Here is a 20075-nt window from a genome sequence, read left to right on the forward strand (position 1 = left end):
TTTTAGTCGACTAAATGAATACTATTAACACTGGTCACATCCTGGCTTTTCAGTAGTCTGGAGTTTATCTGGGACTGGCCTTGAGTACAATTAAGAGCCAGATTTTGGCTTCTATCTGCCCAATGAGGAGGGAGACGTCACTGGATCGGATTGGGTAAGAGGGGGCTGGGGGGATCCTGCAGCACAGGTGTGTGTGTGTGTGTGTGTGTTTGTTTTTTTTTTTTTCCTTGATAGAATGCATTAAGGTAAAAAAAATATTGAGGCGTCAGAACTACCCCCCCCGGGTCTTTTAACAAATGGTGTGTTTTTAATTGTATCTATTTTGCGTCCTTTCAGCTATAAAATGCCATTTATTATCTGTAACAACTCAATCTTTGATTTTACACAGAAACAGAATGTCAGAAGGAGACAGTATTGGTGACTCGGTTCATGGCAAGCCCTCACTGGTATATCGCTTCTTCTCAAGGTTAGGGCAGGTAAGTGCAAAGTAAATGCCAGAATTTTATACTGCAACATAACACATGGATCGTTTCTTTAGTTTTATTACTATGTCTTTTCTCTATCTATCTAGTGTGTGTGTATATGTTATATTATCTCCGTTTGGGTTTTGATGAAATAAATAATGCCTCATACTTTGAAAATAGAGCTGGGTTATGCGGTTTTTCAGTTTTGCAAAGTGTCTACTTTTTTTTATATATATATATATATATATATATATATATATATATATATATATATATATATATATATATATATATATATATATATATATATATATATATATATATATATATTCTCTGAAACCTTAATGTGCATGTGTAAGATTTGGAGCATTAATGATTCCACTCATAATTAAAAAGCATGTTTGCACAGGTGAATATAGTTACCACATTTCATATATTCCTGCCAATGGTTAATTTCACAGAACCGATTATGAAACTGAGTTCTGTATCAGGTATGACGCTCACTCCCCCACAAGAATGTTGGGGATGAATGGATTTTTGATTTGGTATGGGTTTGTGGGGAAAAAAAAAAAAAACAGTATATAAAGATGTTCTGAATAAACCCGGGGAATCAGGAAGCTGGTATTCTCAAAATTTACAGTCTGAGCCTAACTTTTAAAGTGGAAGTGACTTGTGGAAGCCGTACCCAAAAAAGGCAGGCAGAGAGCAAAGGACAAGTCACCATTATTATGGTCTATGGGCTCCCTGTAGCTGATCCTCCACTACTAACAAACGATTCTTTGTTCTGCACTGTCTCTCCGTATGGAGGTGGCTGTCTTAGTAGTGGCAGTGTTTTGCTGCTTTATATCAGAGCTGATCCCCTGATGAATCGTAATCTTATTGAGAAACATTCCAGAAGCAGCATTATAGAAGTGGTCCAATTGCAAAGTAAGACTTCATAGGGTAGCAGCCAAGCTTCAAAACTGCCTGTATCTGCTTGCCGACCGCATAACTGAGTTATACGGAGGCAGATTGGCTCTCCTGTGCCGGATCACGTCCCTAGAACGCGATCCGGGACTTCCGGGTAGGGGGCACGCTGCTGTGCTGTGATTTGATTGGCTTGTGCTGGGTCTGAGGGTGCTAGCCAATGGATGTCTACTGGCATCTGCTGATCGAGAGATGCAGAACAGAGCTCTGCCTTTGTAAACCATGCAGGGCTCTGTTCTGTCAGCAGGGATCGATGTGGAGATCGGTTTTCTTTCCATGTTACAGTGCATATTTATCGTACATTATGGGACACAGAGCCATAGTAATAACTGGATTATATGACCCCTTCAGGTGGTGGACACTGGCACACCCTAAACGGGAAGTTCAATTTTCCATATAACTCCTCCCCTTACCAGGAGTTCCTCCATATTTTTTTTTTTTCACCAGTGTCTTAGTAAAGATGTGCTGAGCTCTGCTGTAATATTCCTTCCTGGGGCAAGCCATGCAACCAGATCCATTCAAAGTGTATTTTTTCTAGGCCGAAATTAATGGTACCCAGGCTTTATGTCCAAAGAAACGAGGTTTTGCCTGTAACGCTTCTCTTTTTAGAGAGTTGGACCCCGGGATCCAGTATTTTTTTTTTTTTTTTTTTTTTTTTTTGCCATATTCCTGGCAGGGTGCTTTTTACAGGCCCAAGGCTGTGGATCCCCCCGATCAAAAAAGGGGGCTCCATTCCTCCCACCATGGGAGTTGAAGATTGGGTCTGTTACTACAGAACCCTGCAGCTTGATAAGGTAAGGGAGATTCCTAAGGAATTTTTTCTAATTCTTGTTGGTTTTCTCCTTTTAACCTCTTGAGATCCGCGCTATAGCCGAATGGCGGCTACAGCGCGGTCCTGCTTTGTCAGGACTACGTCTATTGACGTCATCCCGTGCACGAGCGGCCTGCGCACCCCCTGAGGGGCGCGCGCGGCACGCTCTGTGATCGGCGAGTCTATGAGACTCGCCTGATCACGGATCCGAGCAAGGGGTCGATCCCAACCGCTTACCACGTGATCAGCTGTCGGCCAATGACAGCTAATCATGTGACAAAACAGAGCCGGTAATCGGCTATTTTTCCTCCTCTCGCTGACAGCGCGAGGAGAGAAAAAGAAGCCGATCACCGGCGGCCGTGATCGGGACATCAGCCTTATCTGTGCCTATCGGTGGCACCTTATCTGTGCCTATTAGTGTTGCCTTAACTGTGCCCACCAGTGCCGCCTATCAGTGCCCACCAGTGCCACCTCATCAGCGCATTTCAATGAAGGAGAAAAATTACCTGTTTGCAAAATTTTATAACAAACTATTAAACATGATTTTCTTTTATTTTTTGCTAAACAAAAAAAGATGCAAAAAAAAAAAAAAACTCCCAGCTGTAATTAAATGCCACCAAAAGAAAGCTCTATTTGTGGGAAAAAAAATGATAAAAATTTCATTTGGGTACAGTGTTGTATGACCGCGTAATTGTCATTCAAAGTGCACCAGTGCTGAAAGCTGAAAATTGGTCTGGGCAGGAGGGGGGTTTAAGTGCCCAGTAAGCAAGTGGTTAAAGTAAATGTTGCTATGCCTATAGTCGCCACCGGGGGCTGTTAAGAGCACGTACCTGTTCCATGCTTGTCAGTCTTGCCTCTGTGTACAAGTTGCACGCTACCTCCAGGTAAAGTTGTGGGAAAGGGGGCTTTTCTCCTCCTACGAATGTCCACCCACCTGGATAGCTTTCCTCCAGGCAGTAGGAGCATGGCATCAGGCGGCTGAATGCCGCTGCCCTTTCGCCGCCATTATGGCGGTTCCCATTGGCAGCTCTCCTCCCCCAGTCCTCCTCCAAGTGGTCCGGTCAGGGAAAATGCTCCATTTTAAAATGGGGGGGGGGGGCACAATGGGCGATTGGAGGAAGGGTGATGGTGCTTAGCGGCGCTGGTGAAATTTAGCGTCCACAACACGGGCTGCATATAAAATGCACCTTTTTCAGGTGCATACAGCTAGGAGGAACACAGTAGACGGGTGGCATGTGAGTGAGTGACACAGGCATTCCCAGTCCCTGTTACTTTAACCACTTGCCGCCCGGTCAATAGCAGATTGACATTTGGGAAGTGGTTATATGACGTCCTTCAGGATAACAGCCGCAGCACGCCCACATTGCGGCGATCGGTGGAGCGGTGTCATTCTGGCGGAGGCTCTTTACCATGTGATCAGCCGTATCCAATCACGGCTGATCCCGATGTAAACAGGTTTTCAGTTGATCGGCTTTTCCTCACTTGCGTCTGACAGACGCGAGTAGAGGAGAGCCGATTGGCAGCTCTCCTGACAGGGGGGTCTGCGCTGATTGTTTATCAGTGCAGCCCCCCCCAGATGCCGACACTAGACCACAGGGAAGCCGCCTGGACCACCAGGGAAGTGGGCAACATGTGGATGGCCAGGTATGTACCCCATGGCCATCCACATGTGCAAATGCCCAATCTGCCCACAAATGGGCACTGACTGGCACCATCATGTAACACGTTTTCACTTCCTATAATGTGTAAATCGGTGATGCCCAGCAATGCCACCCATCAGTGTCATCGGCGCCCATCCATGCCACCCTTAAGTACCCATCAGTGCCGCTTATGAGTGCCCATCGGTGCCACCTGTCAGTACCACCTATCGGTGTCACCTCATCGGTGCCCGTCAGTGCAGCCATATCAGTGCCCGTCATTGAAGAAGAAAACACTTATTTACCAAAAAAGTTACAGAAACAAACTTTTTCTTTTCTTTATTTGGTCTTTTTTTATTTGTTGCACAAAAAATAAAAATCCCGGAGGAGATCAAATACCACCAAAAGAAAGCTCTATTTGTGGGAACAAAATGGTCAAAAATTTGTTTGGGTACAGTGTAGCATGACCGTGCAATTGTCATTCAAACTGCAACAGCGCTGAAAGCTGAAAATTGGTCTGGGCAAGAAGGTGTCTAAGTGTCTGGTATTGAAGCGGTTAAGCATCAGGCTGAGCTTAATAGCTGTAGCAGTTGCTGGACTTTTGCTCAGCAGTGGGTGCATTTATTTATTTTTTTGGTGGTACATCTGCGTTTTATGCTCGGCACTATGACCAGCGGAGGTGGTTCAAATGTCGCAAAGACTAAGGACACAAAGGGGTCGTCCTAAGGACCAACACCATCCCGTACTAAAGAGGCTGGTCAGAGGGAGCCATCAGTGTCATCAGAGGCTGCAATTGCTTCCGACACTTCAGCCCCTGTCTATATAACTGAGCAGGTTTTATCCTCAGCTATGGGTGGCTTACAGGAAAGATTAGTGGCTTTAATTACATCTTCACAGAGTGGAAGAAACGCATTAGGTCCCCTTCTACCACCCAGGCTCCCCAAACGGAGGAACTGTGGGAGGGGGAAGATGAACCCCCCCCCCCAGGGGACCATGAACAGGCTGATAATTCTTCTTCGAGGAATCACGTTGGGATGGACCTTCTTCAGCTTCACGTGCTGAGAAGTTGCTGGTGCATTCTTTTACTGAAATGGTCCACTACACATTTAAGCTACCCTTAACAGTCGATTGAAGAGCCCACTTCCTGTTTGGGTTCACTAAAGCCCCCGCAAATCATGCATGCCTTTTCTGTCCATTCATTACTAGAAAAGCTTATGTATTCTGAGTGGAATCGCCCAGAAAAGCACTTTTTCCTCCTGAGAAGTTTTCAATACTTTATCATATGGAGGAAAAATTCACTAAGATGTGGAGTATACCAGCAATTGACGCTGCTATATCATCTGTGAATAAAAGTTGTCCGGTTGACAATGCGCAAATGCTTAGGGATCCAACTGATAAAAAATTGAAATTCCTGTTAAAAAAAACATTTTTTTTCCCTGGCAGGTTCAGTGGCTCAACCTGCGGCAGTGGCGGCAATTGGGGTATGTCAATCCTTGAGAGACCACTTGAAACAGGGCTCAAGGTTTTCCCTGAACAGCAGGACCAGGAATTAGCTGAGCTGCCAGCAGCTTTGTGCTTTGGAATTGACGCAATCAGAGATTCTATTCTTCAAACCTCTTGCCTTGATACATATGAGTAGAATTTTATGGTTAAAAGTTGGTTAGCCGAAGCGCCATGCAAGAAGCTCCTGGCTGTTTTTCCTTTTCGCAGTGAAAAGCTGTTTGGGGAGGATATGGACAAATATATCCATAAAATATCAAGTGGGAAAAGTACGCTTTTGCCAGTTAAGAAAAAGAGTAAACGTCCCTCATTTAAATGGGCTCTTTCTCCAGTGCCAGGGGCATCAGCCTCCCGGCAGTCACAACAACCTCCGCTGATAGGTTCAAGAGGTAAACTTCGGGGTCAACCCCAGGGACCCGCAAGACAGAACACTAAAGGCCTCTTTATGAAGGGGCGCCCCCGCTCGTTTGAGTGAGGGTAAGACTTCTGCAGTTCTCAAAGGTCTGGCAGGAAGAATTTCGGGACAGATGGGTGGTCTCCACAATAGCTCTAGGTTACAAACTAGCGTTGGCCCGGTCTTCTCTGTCGTCGTCTTCCCTCTTCTCTTCTTCCAATGTTGACACGACACTCTCCGGCTGTAATGCCACATGCACAACGATTTATATAGGCATGGGGCGTGGTCACGGGTGATGTCACTCGTGCCCATTTGACGTCACAGCCTGGGGCATGATGGGACTCTGACGTCATAAAGGGGTGGGGTAACCGGGTGACATCACCTGGTGACCACGCCCCATGCCTATATAAATCGTTACACACCGCTTACATGGAATTATAGTGGGAGAGTGTCGTATTATTTTTTTTTTTTTTTACTTTTTGACACTCCCCCCCCCCCCCCCCCAGATTTTGATAAGCCCCCCGCTCGCAGACCCGGACAACCAATGGCCAGGGTTGTTGGGAAGGGGCCCTTGTCCTCGTCAACATGGGGGCAAGGTGCTTTGGGAGCCCCCCTTTCCTGGCTGGCCAGGCTGGTGCTCGGATAAGGGTCTGGTATGGATTTTGGGGGGTACCCCATGCCGCATTTTTGGCATGGGTTTCCCCTTTAAAATCCATACCAGACCAAAGGGCCCGGTATGCTCATGAAGAGGGAACCCATGCCGGTGGGTGTTCTTCCTTCCTTCTTTTTTTTTTTTTTTTTTTTTTTGGCAAAATGGCATGGAGTTCCCTTTTTATGCATGCCAAAGTTGGCTCAGTTAATACGGAATCCGACTTTGATCCGACCTCAGAAAAAAAAGTAGTGCGGAAACTACTTTGAAGTCGGCATGACATATCGTGCCAATATGAATGGTAGTCATTCAAAATCATGGAGAATGACTTGTCATGCGATTTTTGCAGTTCAAAAGTCGTATAAGTGTGAAAAAGGGCTTAGACCAACTTTTATGGCAAAAGGTTATCATGGCGGTTCCCGTGGAAGAGCACGGGTCAGGCTTTTATTCAAACCTGTTAACGGTACCAAAACCAAATGGGGATGTCAGGCCCAAATCGTTTCTTGAAAATTCGCTCTTATCGCATGGAATCGATCCGATCAGTAGTCTCCATCCTACAAGAGGGAGAGCTGCTGGCATCAATCAACATCAAGGATGCATACCTGCATGTATCTATTTTCCCCATCCACCAGAAATATCTGCGTTTTCAAAGTAGGACTTAATTTTCAGCCTTGCCTTTTGGTCTAGCTACTGCACCTTGGGTGTTTAAAAATCTTCTGGCCCTTCCCCTGGCCAGGGTAAGGACTCAAGGTATAACAATAATAGCATCCCTGGACAACCTGCTCTTAATAGACTAGTCTGTAGTCTGCTTGGAGCAAAACGTGGTCACCACAGTACACTATCTGGAATACCTAGGTTAGGTCATCAACCTAGAGAAATCTTCTTTAAAGCCAGTAAGAAGATTAGAGTACTTGGGTCTGGTCATAGATACAGCCCAGAAGGTGTTTTTACCCCAGGCAAAGATCAGCGCCATAAAGGACTTGGTCCAAGGGGTCAGGGCAAAGAAGGGTCCTTTCATTCTCCTTTTGTATGGGGCTTAATTCGAAGCAGTTCCCTATGCTCAGTTTCATTCGAGACTGCTGCAAAACGGTATCCTATCGGCCTGGAACAAGAAGATTCTGCCACTAGATTTTTCAATGTGTTTGTTGCCAAAAGTGTGCCAGAGCCTCAGGAGGATATCTGATGGAGGATATCTGAGAATCTGCAAAAGGGGGAAACCCTTCTTACCGGTTACCTGAAAGGCTAGCATCTGTTGTTGGCACCTTTGCAGGTTGGGGAGCAGTCCTGGAAGAAGCGTCTGTCCGAGGGAAATGGTTCAGAACTGAAAGGACCTTTCCCATCAACATTCTAGAAATTTGGGCGGTACGTCTAGCCCTAAGGGCCTGGATATTAAGGTTGCAGAATTCTCCTGTCAGATTCAATCCGACAATGCCACAGCAGTGGCTTGTATCAATCACCAAAGGGGCACCAGAAGTCGGGCAGCCCAGGGAGAGGTAAACCATATCCTAACTTGGGCAGAAAAACGTGCCGTGCGTTTCGGCAATCTTCATTCCAGGGGTAGAGAACTGGCAGGAAGACTACTTAAGTCGCCAGCAGTTCCCAGGGGAATGGGCCCTTCACCCCAACATCTTCCTGTGTATATGCCAAAGATGGGGGATCCCGGATGTAGATCTGTTTCCATCCAGGTTCAACAACAATGTCGACAACTTTGTGTCAAGAACAAGAGATTGCGTGCCAAACAGATGTGTTAGTGACCCCGTGGGATCAGTTCTCACTGATTTCTGCGTTCCCTCCTATTCTTCTGCTACCTCGACTTCTTTGCAGGATCAACCGAGAAAGGAAGTCGGTAGTTCTTGTGGCCCAGAAGATCTTGGTATGCAGAAATAGTAAAGATGGTGGTAGGGGCCATGGCCCCACCACCACATTCTGACCTGCTATTGCAGGGACCGGTGTTCCAGTCTACTTTACAAATGCTAACTTTAACGGTTTGGCTATTGAAATCCACATTCTAAGGAATCGTGGGCTTTCAGGCTTAATGATACCTACCGTATAAGCCAAGATTTTCAGCCCTTTTTTTTAGGCTGAAAGTGCCCCCCTCGGCTTATACTCGGGTCACCGACGTCTGCCTACCTGATCAGGCATGTCATGTAGACAGACGGTGGCCAGCGTGTCATAAAAACATACAGCGGCCATTCCAGTATTTAAAAGCCGCGCCTCCTCCTCGTCTGATAGGCAGAGCACTCAATTTCCCAGCAGTCAGTTTTCAGCCTATCACGGACATCCCCCTCATCCTCATACCTCAGACGAGGATGAGGGGATGTCCGTGATAGGCTGAAAACTGACTGCTGGGAAATTGAGTGTTCTGCCTATCACAGACGAAGAGGAGGCGCGGCTTTTGAATACTGGAATGGCCGCTGTATGTTTTTATGACACACTGATCGGTGGCTGCAGATGGGCAAACGGAGGCATGCACAGGACACAAAGGATGAAGATTAGCACAGGTAGGCTGCAATGGACACAGGGAGGTATACACAGGACACAGTGAGGTAGGCAGATCTGCACAGGACACAGGGAGGCATGCACAGGACACAAAGGATGAAGATTAGCACAGGTAGGCTGCAATGGACACAGGGAGGTATACACAGGACACAGTGAGGTAGGCAGATCTGCACAGGACACAGGGAGGCATGCAATAGACACAGTGAGACATGCAGCTGCAGATGGGCATTGTTGACCCTCTTTGCCACTTACAGTAGCTGCTGCATTTCCCACCCCCGGCTTATACTCGAGTCAATACGTTTTCCCAGTTTTTTGTGGTAAATTAGGGGCCTCGGCTTATATTCGGATCGACCTATACTCGAGTATATACTGTACCTTGATTAATGCAAGGAAGCCAGCTTTCAGAGTCATTTATTATAGAGTCTGGAAGGCATATGTTTCTTGGTGTGAATCTAGGCGTTGGCATCCTAGGAAGTATGTCCTAGGTAGAATTCTTGCCTTTCTGCAAATGGGGCTAGAAATTAAACTGGCCTTGAGTACTATCAAGGGCCAGGTCTCGGCCTTATCAGTATTGTTTCAGCATCCGCTTGCTTCACATTCGTTGATCCGAAGCTTTATACATGTGGTAACTCTGCTTAATCCACCGGTTAGAGCACCCCTGAACCCTTGGGACTTGAATTTAGTTCTGTCGGCATTACAGAAACAGCCTTTTGACCAGATCCTTTGGTCCTTTTGACAAGGAAGCTAGTTTTTTTGGTAGTAATTTCTTCTGCAAGAAGGGTATCACAGTTGGCAGCTCTTTCTTGTAACAAGCCATATTTAATCCATCGTTCAAGGATAGAGTATTATTGCGTCCTCATCCTAGCTTTCTGCCAAAGGTGGTTTCAGGTTTTCACCTAAACCAGGATATTTTTTACCTTCATTTTTTTTTTTTTTTTTTTTTTTCAGAACCCTGTTCTAAGGAAGAAAAGTCACTGCACTCGTTGGATGTAATCAGAGCAGTCAAGTTCTATTTGAAGGTGACTGATCAGATTCGAAAAACCCAGATGTTTTGTTCATGTTGCCTGAAGGTCCTAGGAAGGGACAGGCAGCATCGAAATCCGCTATTGCCAAATGGATTTGGCAGGTAATTCAAGCTTATGGCTTGAAAAAGGTTCCACCTTTTTCAGGTTGAAGCGCTTCGTGGGCAGTGCATCACCAAGCCTCCATGGCTCAAATCTGCAAGGCCGCAACTTGGTCTTCAGTCTGTACATTCACCAGATTCTATCAAGTGGATGTAAGAAGGCATGTGGATATCGCCTTTGGGTACAGTGTGCTGCAAGCAGCAGTATAGGTCCTCGGGTCTGATTGCACCCTACTTTTTTTTTTATTTTATTTATTTTTTTGTCCCTCCCCTCAGGTGGCATTGCTCTCCGACATCCCTTACAGTTATTACTGTGGCTCTGTGTCCCGTGATGCACAATAAAGAAAATAGGATTCTTATAACAGCTTTATCCTTTTCTTAGAGTACATCAGGGGATGCAGGTCCCTCCCCTCTTTCTGGTTATATATGTATTGCTTTGCTACAGAAGGTACTCCGGGTAAGGGGAGGTGTAATGTGGGGAATTGAACTTCCTGTTTAGGGTGTGCCAGTGTCCACCACCTGAAGGTGCCATATAACCCATACAGTTATTACTGTGGCGCTGTGTCCCATGATGTACTTCAAGAAAAGGATTTTACAGGTAAGCTGTTATAAAAATACTATTTTTTTTTTTTTTTTAGCATTGATCATTGTATTGGTGTCACTGGTTTCCCACAAAGTGTCAGACTGTCTGCGGCCATCTCACTACCACTATAAGTCACGGATTGTTGCCATTAGTAGTATAAAATGATAAAAAATCCAGTATATATCCCATAGTTTATAGACACTTTAATGTTAACCTGTAAAGGATTCAGCTGCTTAAAAATACCATCTCTCTATATCTATCTATAGCTACAGTGGTGTGAAAAAGTGTTTGCCCCCTTCCTCATTTCCTGTTCCTTTGCATGTTTGTCACACTTAAGTGTTTCGGAACATCAAACCAATTTAAACAATAGTCAAGGACAACACAAGTAAACACAAAATGCAATTTGTAAATGAAGGTGTTTATTATTAAAGGTGAAAAAAAATCCAAACCATCATGGCCCTGTGTGAAAAAATGATTGCCCCCTAAACCTAATAACTGGTTGGGCCACCCTTAGCAGCAACAACTGCAACCAAGCGTTTGCGATAACGTGCAATGAGGCTTTTACAGCGTCCTGGAGGAATTTTGGCCCACTCATCTTTGCAGAATTGTCCTAATTCAGTTACATTAGAGGGTTTTCGAGCATGAACGGCCTTTTTAAGGTCATACCACAACATCTCAATAGGATTCAGGTCAGGACTTTGGCTAGGCCACTCCAAAGTCTTCATTTTGTTTTTCTTCAGCCATTCGGTGGTGGACTTGCTGGTGTGTTTAGGATCATTGTCCTGCTGCAGAACCCAAGTTCGTTTCAGCTTGAGTACACGAACAGATGGTCGGACATTCTCCTTCAGGATCTCTTGGTAGACGGCAGAATTCATAGTTCCTTTTATCACGGCAAGTCTTCCAGGTCCTGAAGCAGCAAAACAGCCCCAGACCATCACACTACCACCACCATATTTTACTGTTGGTATAATGTTCTTTTTATGAAATGCAGTGTTCCTTCTACGCCAGATATACTTGGACACACACCTTCCAAAGAGTTCCACTTTTGTCTCATCGATCCACAGAATGTTGTCCCAAAAGTCTTGGGGATCATCAAGATGTGTTGTGGAGAAATTGAGACGAGCTTTGATGTTCTTTTTGCTCAGCAGTGGTTTTCTCCTTGGAACTCTGCCATGCAGGCCATTTTTGCCCAGTCTTTTCCTGATGGTGGAGGCATGAACGCTGACCTTAACTGAGGCAAGTGAGGCCTGCAGTTCCTTGGACGTTGTTGTGGGGTCTTTTGTGACCTCTTGGATGAGTCGTCGCTGCGCTCTTGGGGTAATTTTGGGCGGCCGGCCACTCCTGGGAAGGTTCACCACTGTTCCATGTCTTCGCCATTTGTGGATAATGGCTCTCACTGTGGTTCGCTGGATTCCCAAAGCTTTGGAAATGGCTTTATAACCCTTTCCAGACTGATAGATCTCAATTACTTTCTTTCTCAATTGTTCCTGAATTTCTTTGGGTCTCGGCATGATGTGTAGCTTTTAAGGATCTTCTGGTGGACCTTACTGTGTCAAGCAGCTCCTATTTAAGTGATGCCTTGATTGTGAACAGGTGTGGCAATAATCAGGCCTGGGTGTGGCTAGAGAAATTGAACTCAGGTGTGGACAACCACAGTTATAGTATGTTTTAACAAGGGGGGCAATCACTTTTTCACACAGGGCCATGATGGTTCGGATTTTTTTTCACCTTTAATAATAAACACCTTCATTTACAAATTGCATTTTGTGTTTACTTGTGTTGTCCTTGACTATTGTTTAAATTGGTTTGATGTTCCGAAACACTTAAGTGTGACAAACATGCAAAGGAACAGGAAATGAGGAAGGGGGCAAACACTTTTTCACACCACTGTATATTTAATAATCTCCTAATTGCTAAAACCTAAATTTTGTGATCGGTCTTTACTGGTGCAAATGATGGACAGACCACTCGATGGATATAAAAAGTTTTATAGAAAAGTTTATTATGATTAAAATGACATTTAAAAGAGAGAGCACATTTTATTTTTTTTTGGTCCCCTTTGTATTGGAGGACCAATATCACACATATATACAGTAATACCTCGGATTGCAAGTAACATGGTTTACGAGCGTTTCGCAATACAAGCTTTTTATTTATTTATTTATTTATTTATTTTAATCTTGATTTGGTTTGAGAGCGTTGTCTCGCAAAATGAGCATTATTCAATCCTCTGCATTTGCCCAGAGGTGCCAGTGACATTTGGAGCCGCTCGGATGGACTCTATGGGAAAACCCTTTGATATACAAGTGCTTTGGATTACAAGCATTCTTCCGGAACGAATTTATGCCTCCAGGTAGGGGGCACGCATGCGCCCCGCTTTTGTTGTGATCACACGGTGGAAGCTGATTGGCAGGTGCACGTTACCGGCCAATTGTTCGGCAGAGTGGCGGGTCGCCCCTCTGACAGGAGGGAAGGGATTTAATTTGTGTTCCTGCAAAGCAGGGAATCCTTTTCATCTCTGCCCCTAGTAATAGCACCTCCCACAGTTCACAAAATCACTGGCTAGGCACACAGTTAACCCTTGGATCGCCCTTGATGTTAACCCCTCCCCAACCAGTGTCATTAGTAAAGTGACGGTGCATATTTTTTTAGTCTGCCGGACCCGCTGATTAGCTCCCACTGTGTCCAATCACATGGGGGGCGGGGCTCCAGGGGCGTGCAGAGCCAAAGAACATCCTGTACAGGTACATGATTCTGCGCTTAAGTGCAGCCTTGCCGCAGTATATATGTGGGGCGGTCCTTAAGCTGTTAAAGTAACGTAATGCTGTATCGCTAAAAAATTGTCTGGTCATGAAAGGGGTAGCGCAACTTCAAAGCTGCACTGGTGTGAACCAGAACTAAATGCTAGTTAGCTTGTCCTGTTAGAGTTTGGTGCGTGTTGAGGGGAGATTTGCTGATACCTTCTAAATGATTGTGCAATTGTGATGTGGTGTATTGCATAGCAACGTATTTGGCATGTCATTTTTTTGGGGGGAGCAGATACCCAGTTTTTATGGGCTCCCACTTCCTGCCCTGGCTCCATGGCACCGGAAGAAAGTTCACCAGCCGCCTGCAATCTTCTGGGACATGTCACAGGTCCCAGACGATTGCCTGACCATTCACGGCGTGGCTTGCGTGTGCGTGCCTGGCTGTGAAGTTAGAATGTCGACACCTCGAAGAGGAGGGGGAGAGAAGTGAGGCTTCGTGAGCTGGACCGTGGGACAGTTGAGTGTTTAATGAAAGTGAGCAGCTACACTCTTTGTAGCTGCTGATTTTTAAATGGATGGATCTGACAAGATGGCTAAAGGCCAACGTGTGTTCTTCCTATCTCAAGTGATGTGGCTTCTCGGGGTCACAGACGGCATCAAACCCAACATCAGAACTCCAGGACTGCATAAAGTTTGTGTGTGTGTGTGCTTTTTTTTTTTTTGTATTTTTTGTTTTTTGCACTTGGTTGTTTCTTGTGTGTTTTGATTGAAGCACTTTTAAAAAATCCCATGTGAAGAATTTTATTTTGGCCTTGGGCTGTCCCTACCTGAGTGATAGAGGGACCTGATGGATGAATTCCTTACACTACGATTAAATAATCAGATGGATTTTTTTTTTGTTTTTGATGCTTGCAACCCACTTCTATATTACATTTATTTTTATTTTTTTTCAGATTTACCAGTCGTGGCTAGACAAATCCACACCTTACGCAGTAGTGCGATGGCTGATGACTATAGGCCTAAGCGTTATCTACATGATAAGGGTTTATATACTACAGGTAGGTTTTGTTACCCTGTTATAGGAGGCTTTGTTGAACATGCGCTTCGCAGGGATTGTAATATAATATAATATTTACTCCCTTTTGCCTCCAAACTCCTTGAACGGTTAGTCTACAACCAACTGAGCGACCACCTCATTAAGAATAACCTTCTTGATCCACTTCAGTCTGGATTTCGCCCATAGCACTCCACAGAAGCTGCCCTCCAAAAACTCAAACAACTTACTAACAGCCAAAACCAACGGTCATTATTTTGTACTCTTGGACATTTTGATACAGTTTACCACCCCCTCCTCAAAAAAACTCAATTTGCTTGGTCTCCATGGCTGCGCTCTCTGTTTTTGGTTTGAATCTTACCCATCTCATCACACCTTCAGTGTCACTTACAACTCCTCTTCCTCTTCTTCAGCTTCTCTTACTGTTGGGGTCCCCCAAGGACCTGTCCTTGGACCTCTACTATTCTGATAGTCTCCCATGGCTTCCACTACCATTTATATGCTGATGACACCCAAATCTATCTCTCTGCCCCTCAGCTCACCCCATCAGTCTGCTTACGCATCACTGATATACTAACAGACCTATCGACCTGGATGTCAAACCACTTCCTCAAACTGAATCTATCTAAAACCGAGCTCTTAATATTTCTTCCCCCTGACTTCTCTGTCAAGATCAATGGCACATCTATCGGTCCGTCCCCACATGCCAGGATGCTAGGGGTAACCCTGGACTCTAACCTGTCCTTTCAGGCCCACATCCAATCCCTGTCCAAATCGTGCCGCCAAAGCCTCCGCATCATCTCTAGAATATGCCCTTTTTAACTAATGGCACTACCAAGCTTCTAATTCACGCCCTGGTTATCTCTCCCCTTGACTACTGCAGCTCCCTTCTCCATTGGATTACTTTTACATAGACCGCCCCCCCCTTCAGTCCATAATGAATGCCGCTGCAAGACTCATCCACCCTACCAGCCATTCAGTGTCCTCCACCCCTCTCTGCCAATCCCTCCACTGGCTTCTACTCGCCCAACAAATAAAATTCAAATTACTAACAATAGCTTACAAACCTATACCAACCAAGCCTCTTTTCGGTCCTCCCAAGACCTCCTGCTCCCTTGTCACCTGCTCCCATACTCGCCTCCAGGATTTCTCCAGAGCTTCTCCTATCCTTTGGAACTCCCTACCCCAATCTGTCCAACTGTCCCCTAGTCTATCCATCTTTAGACGATCGCTGAAAACCTTCTTCTTCTAGAAGCCTATCCTGCTTCTAACTAATACACTGTTTTTACCTCCTCCATTAGCTCATCCACCCACAGCTATTACCTTTTGTATCAGTTGACCCTCCCTTTTTAGATTGTAAGCTCTAATTTTATTGGTATAAAGTATCAACAGGAATTTAAAACTGATGCAATTGGTACTTGAAGTCGTATAATTTCCAATTCGAGTAGCTCAAAATCATATCCTTACATAACAATTGTCATGTATAAAATAGAACATATATTAGTCATTGAATGGATGTAATAAACTAGACGGTCGTAAAATGTCATATACGAGGATACAAACGGTTATAAGGAGCTGCATATTCATTTCTAGATGGTCTATTTGTTTCAATCAAGTAGACCAATATGAGCTTGCCCTCATCCCAAGCACCCCTAACGGGATTGTTCTGTGCAAGGGGGAGGCTGTATGTTTTTCTCATGTTATGTCAGCAGTGTTGATCTAATCAAAGATTAATATTTGCCCTTTTATGCCTGTTTTTATATTGTTTAGCATATATATATATATATATATATATATATATATATATATATATATATAATTTTTAAACCCTTTTGGCCTCTGTAGCCAAAGACTGTAGAGCTCACAGTACTTTTGTCCATAACCTAACCTGGGAGAGTCCAGCACAGTGTTTTACTATCTCTGGCACTTCATCGCTTTCACAATATATTATGTGCCAAGCTGGAAGTGATGTTCCTGGCAGCCTGGCCTTTGAGCCAGAGCCCGCCTCCTTTTTCTGCATCTGTGACCAGTTTGATTGGGAGTAATTGAACTAGTAAATATTGTGCTAATCTAGGCAGGTCAGGTAGTGTGAACACTGTCAGGTCAGATTTACTGGGTTAATATATTAAATGTTAAGGGATTCAAAGCTGATCTTAAAATGATCCTGTCGCTAGTATATCTGCACCCCCCTTGTGTAATAGGTAAGTTGCCTATTTGGTGAGTGGTGGGGATTGTCTTTTGAGGAGCTCCATTTTAAATTTTTGGGTGTCGCATAGTGTGCCCCTGCTGGATGCAGTGGTTTCACCTGCTGACCTCTACATCTTTACTGTGTCCTGTAGTGACAAAGGGGTTAGACAGGTGAAGCTGCTTTGTCCAGCAGGATGAACCAAAGAGCTCAGAGGGCTGCACACTGTCTGACATACCTGGAAGTGTATGATGCTTGCAACTTTTTGAATGCACAAATAATTAACTTGCCACCCAACAAGATAGGTGAGTATAAATGTTCTTGTTTTAGAGGGGACTGTTAGATTAACTTTATTCCCTTAGTTAAAGGATCACTTAAAGTTAAATTAATTCATCCTTTAACCACTTCCCACCCCGCCTATAGCAGAATGACAGCTGGGTGGTGGTTGTGTTATCCTGACGTCTTTCACGATAACATGCCAGCACATGCCCGCGGGGGCGCGCTGTGCGAAGATTGCTGTTGCGGTGACACACCGCAACTCCGTTCTAGGTAAGGAGGCTCCTTACCACATGATTAAGTGACCAATCACAGCGCGAACCAGGAAAATTTTCGGTAAACGTCTTTCCTCAGTTCACGCTGATTGGCTCTCCCTATCGGGGGGGGGGGGGGGGGTTGTGTTGATAATCGGCACATTGATTATCAGCACAGCCCCCATCAGACGTGCCACCACAATGCCATTCAGTGCCCCATCAGGAACGCTTGTCAGTGCTCCATCAAAGTGCCCTTCAGATGCCCATCAGTAATGCCTGTCAGTGCCCATCAATTCTACATATCAGTGAAGGATAAAACAAAATTTTAAAGCCGAAGCAAAGAAAAACTTTTTTTTTTTTTTTCTAAAATTTCGAACTTTTTTTAGTTTGATTAGCAAAAAATAAACCCCAGTGGTGATCTATTTGTGGGAAGAATACATTCTTTTCATTGTTTGGGCGCAGATTGGTTTGACTGCGCAATTGTCTTTCGAAGTGTGACAGCTTTGAAAAGTCCTGGGCAGGACGGGGGGGGGGGGAGTGCTTGGTATTGAACTGGTTAAAGAGTCAGAGAGATTAGTGGTGTAAGATCCTCTCCATTGTCATTGTTATCTCTCTAGTAAATTAGGGTATCCCCACGCTATCACCAAGGGCCCAAGCCATCAACAAGGACAGGTTGCAGCAAACCACCGACAGGGGTATAAACCCTAACCCCCAGATAGTGTACTTAAAAATCAAATAAATGGTGTTGTGCTACCTGAAAAGGTTAAGCTAAACTATACTAAACTAAAAATAAAGTGCCTTGTGCTTATATAAATAATACCAGTGTTACTAAGTGACACACTCCCGAGAGCGATGTCTCCTTCTATTAGGTGATATTTCCTCCTTTTAGATAAATATAATAAAAAAACGTCCAATATTATACAATTGGGTATTATACACGGTAAATCTAAAACGAATCCAAATATGTGAAGTGTCTCCAGCAGATTAACCCGTGAACAATCAATGAAATAAAGTGTCCAATCTGTTACAAATAGTAAAACAATAAAGTGTCATGTGCCTTAAATAATAAGTGAATATCTCCAAGATAATAAACTTATAAAATTCTTCTTATATTAAAACGTGCAACACACAACGCATGCTTAAACAAAAGAACTAAATAATAAAGTCTTTAGTGAAATTAAATGGAATAAAGTGACCAGTGGCTATTTTTCAGTGCTCCTCTTAGTAAGAAGAATAAAATGGTAAAGTCTTTATGTGAGCTGAAATGGGTAAAGTGACCAGTGGCTTATTCAGTGCTTCTCAGAAACAGGTGCCAGCAACCGTGTCTTTAATTCTTATATCTCCAATGTTTACGGCACACCAGGTAGAGTGGCCCCTTACCTTACTGCTGTAAGGCAAACAGCAAAACAACCAAACGACATGGTCCAGGGGTTGTGACCTAATTCCTGGCAGGTGAGTACTGGCCCCCTCGGCTGGAATTTTGCACCTCAAATAGTTTCCACATGGATCTTAAGCCTCAATATTATCCACAAAGGTAATTGCCGTAGATAAAAATAACGTGTCAAAAAATGGTCGAGGCGGCTGGCTCTCAATAGCTGCCCGTTGCTTCCGGGACTTTGCGTTCAATCAGTGACATCAGCACGCCACTCCTCCCTACGCTGTTTCGTCACAGATGACGTCGTCCTGGGGCACCTTCCCCCATGTCTTCAGACTAAGAAAAATCGTTATCTCTCTGTTCCCTTTGCACATAGGATATTGCTCCCTATGCTGCTTTGTCTATAATTTAGAAGAAATGAAAACCCAGTAGTGAGAGTGCAGCTTTTCTCTAAAGGCTGCAGAAAGAGACTCAATGAGAGGGCTTAGGTGCAGATCTGTAGCTGCTGGAATATCTGAACTATACAAAATGTGTAGACTGACACATTAAAGTGGTTCTAAAGCCTTAAGGTTTTTCACCTTAATGTATTCTATGCATTAAGGTGAAAAACCTTCTGTGCTGCAGAACCCTGCCCACTTTATTTTTTTATTTTATTTTTTATTTATCTGAGCCTGATACGATCTAGTGATGTGCGCAAGAGCAATGCTCTCTCCCTCCTCCCTGCGCAGATTGATAGCGGTAGCCATTGGTCAAATCCTGTGCCAAATGAATGGGGGGTGGTCAATTGACACAGAGCGGGCGGCTTGGGAGCGAGTCTACACGGGTGCCCCCATGGAAAGCAGAGTTACATAGGGGCACTTGCCGAAGAGGAGGAGCCTGACGGGGAACCCCAGAAAAAGAGGGTTGGGCTGCTTTGTGCACATACTCTATTTCACAGAGCAGGTAAGTATGACATGTATGTTTATGATGTTAAAAAATAAACAAAATGAAGCTATAATGTGTCTAAGTTCAGTTTGGGTGTTCACACTATTGTATTTTTTTCTATTTTGCATTTCCAAACTTTTTCCAAGATTTATTTATATATACATATTTTGTTTTTTGTTTTTTACAGGGTTGGTATATAGTAACATATGCCTTGGGCATCTACCACCTAAATCTCTTCATAGCGTTCTTATCCCCAAAGGTAGACCCATCCTTAATGGAAGATTCAGGTACATTTATTTCTTTTAACTGGAATCTTAATTGCTGTGTAAAGGTTGTGGTGTTAAATTTTGGTGTAACCATATACTGGCAAATATCTCCCAGAAAACTTTTACTATACTTTAAAGTGGTTCTAAAGGCTCAAGCTTTTTTTTTTTTTACCTTTATGCATTCTATGCATGAAGGTAAAAAAAAAAAAAAAAATCATGTGAGCGGCAGCCCCCTTTTGGCATATGTTGTGGAATTGTATTGGCATTCAATGTGGTGTATGGGGTTTGTGCAATCTAGACAATCAGAAGTTTTTGTTATATGTGGGTTATTTTTGAAGTCTCTTACTTTATTATACAGCTTTTTAACG

At 44.2% G+C, this 20075-nt stretch overlaps 1 protein-coding gene across 3 annotated transcripts in view; it reads left to right on the plus strand.

Moving 5' to 3' along the window:
• The window catches only part of RER1 (retention in endoplasmic reticulum sorting receptor 1), a 51854-nt gene that overhangs the window by 8412 nt on the left and 23367 nt on the right, over positions 1-20075 (plus strand). For all 3 annotated transcript variants that reach the window (XM_077457668.1, XM_077457669.1, XM_077457670.1), the window contains exons 2-4: positions 389-476; positions 14327-14431; positions 19629-19728. In XM_077457668.1, coding sequence (XP_077313794.1) covers positions 396-476; positions 14327-14431; positions 19629-19728 — 286 coding nt within the window. In that variant the 5' untranslated portion in view covers positions 389-395. The remainder of the gene's footprint in view (positions 1-388; positions 477-14326; positions 14432-19628; positions 19729-20075) is intronic.

Source organism: Lithobates pipiens, unplaced genomic scaffold (genome assembly GCF_037356315.1).
Source record: "Lithobates pipiens isolate NorthernLeopardFrog02 unplaced genomic scaffold, aLitPip1_a1.2 Scaffold_27, whole genome shotgun sequence".
Classification (NCBI taxonomy): domain Eukaryota; kingdom Metazoa; phylum Chordata; class Amphibia; order Anura; family Ranidae; genus Lithobates; species Lithobates pipiens.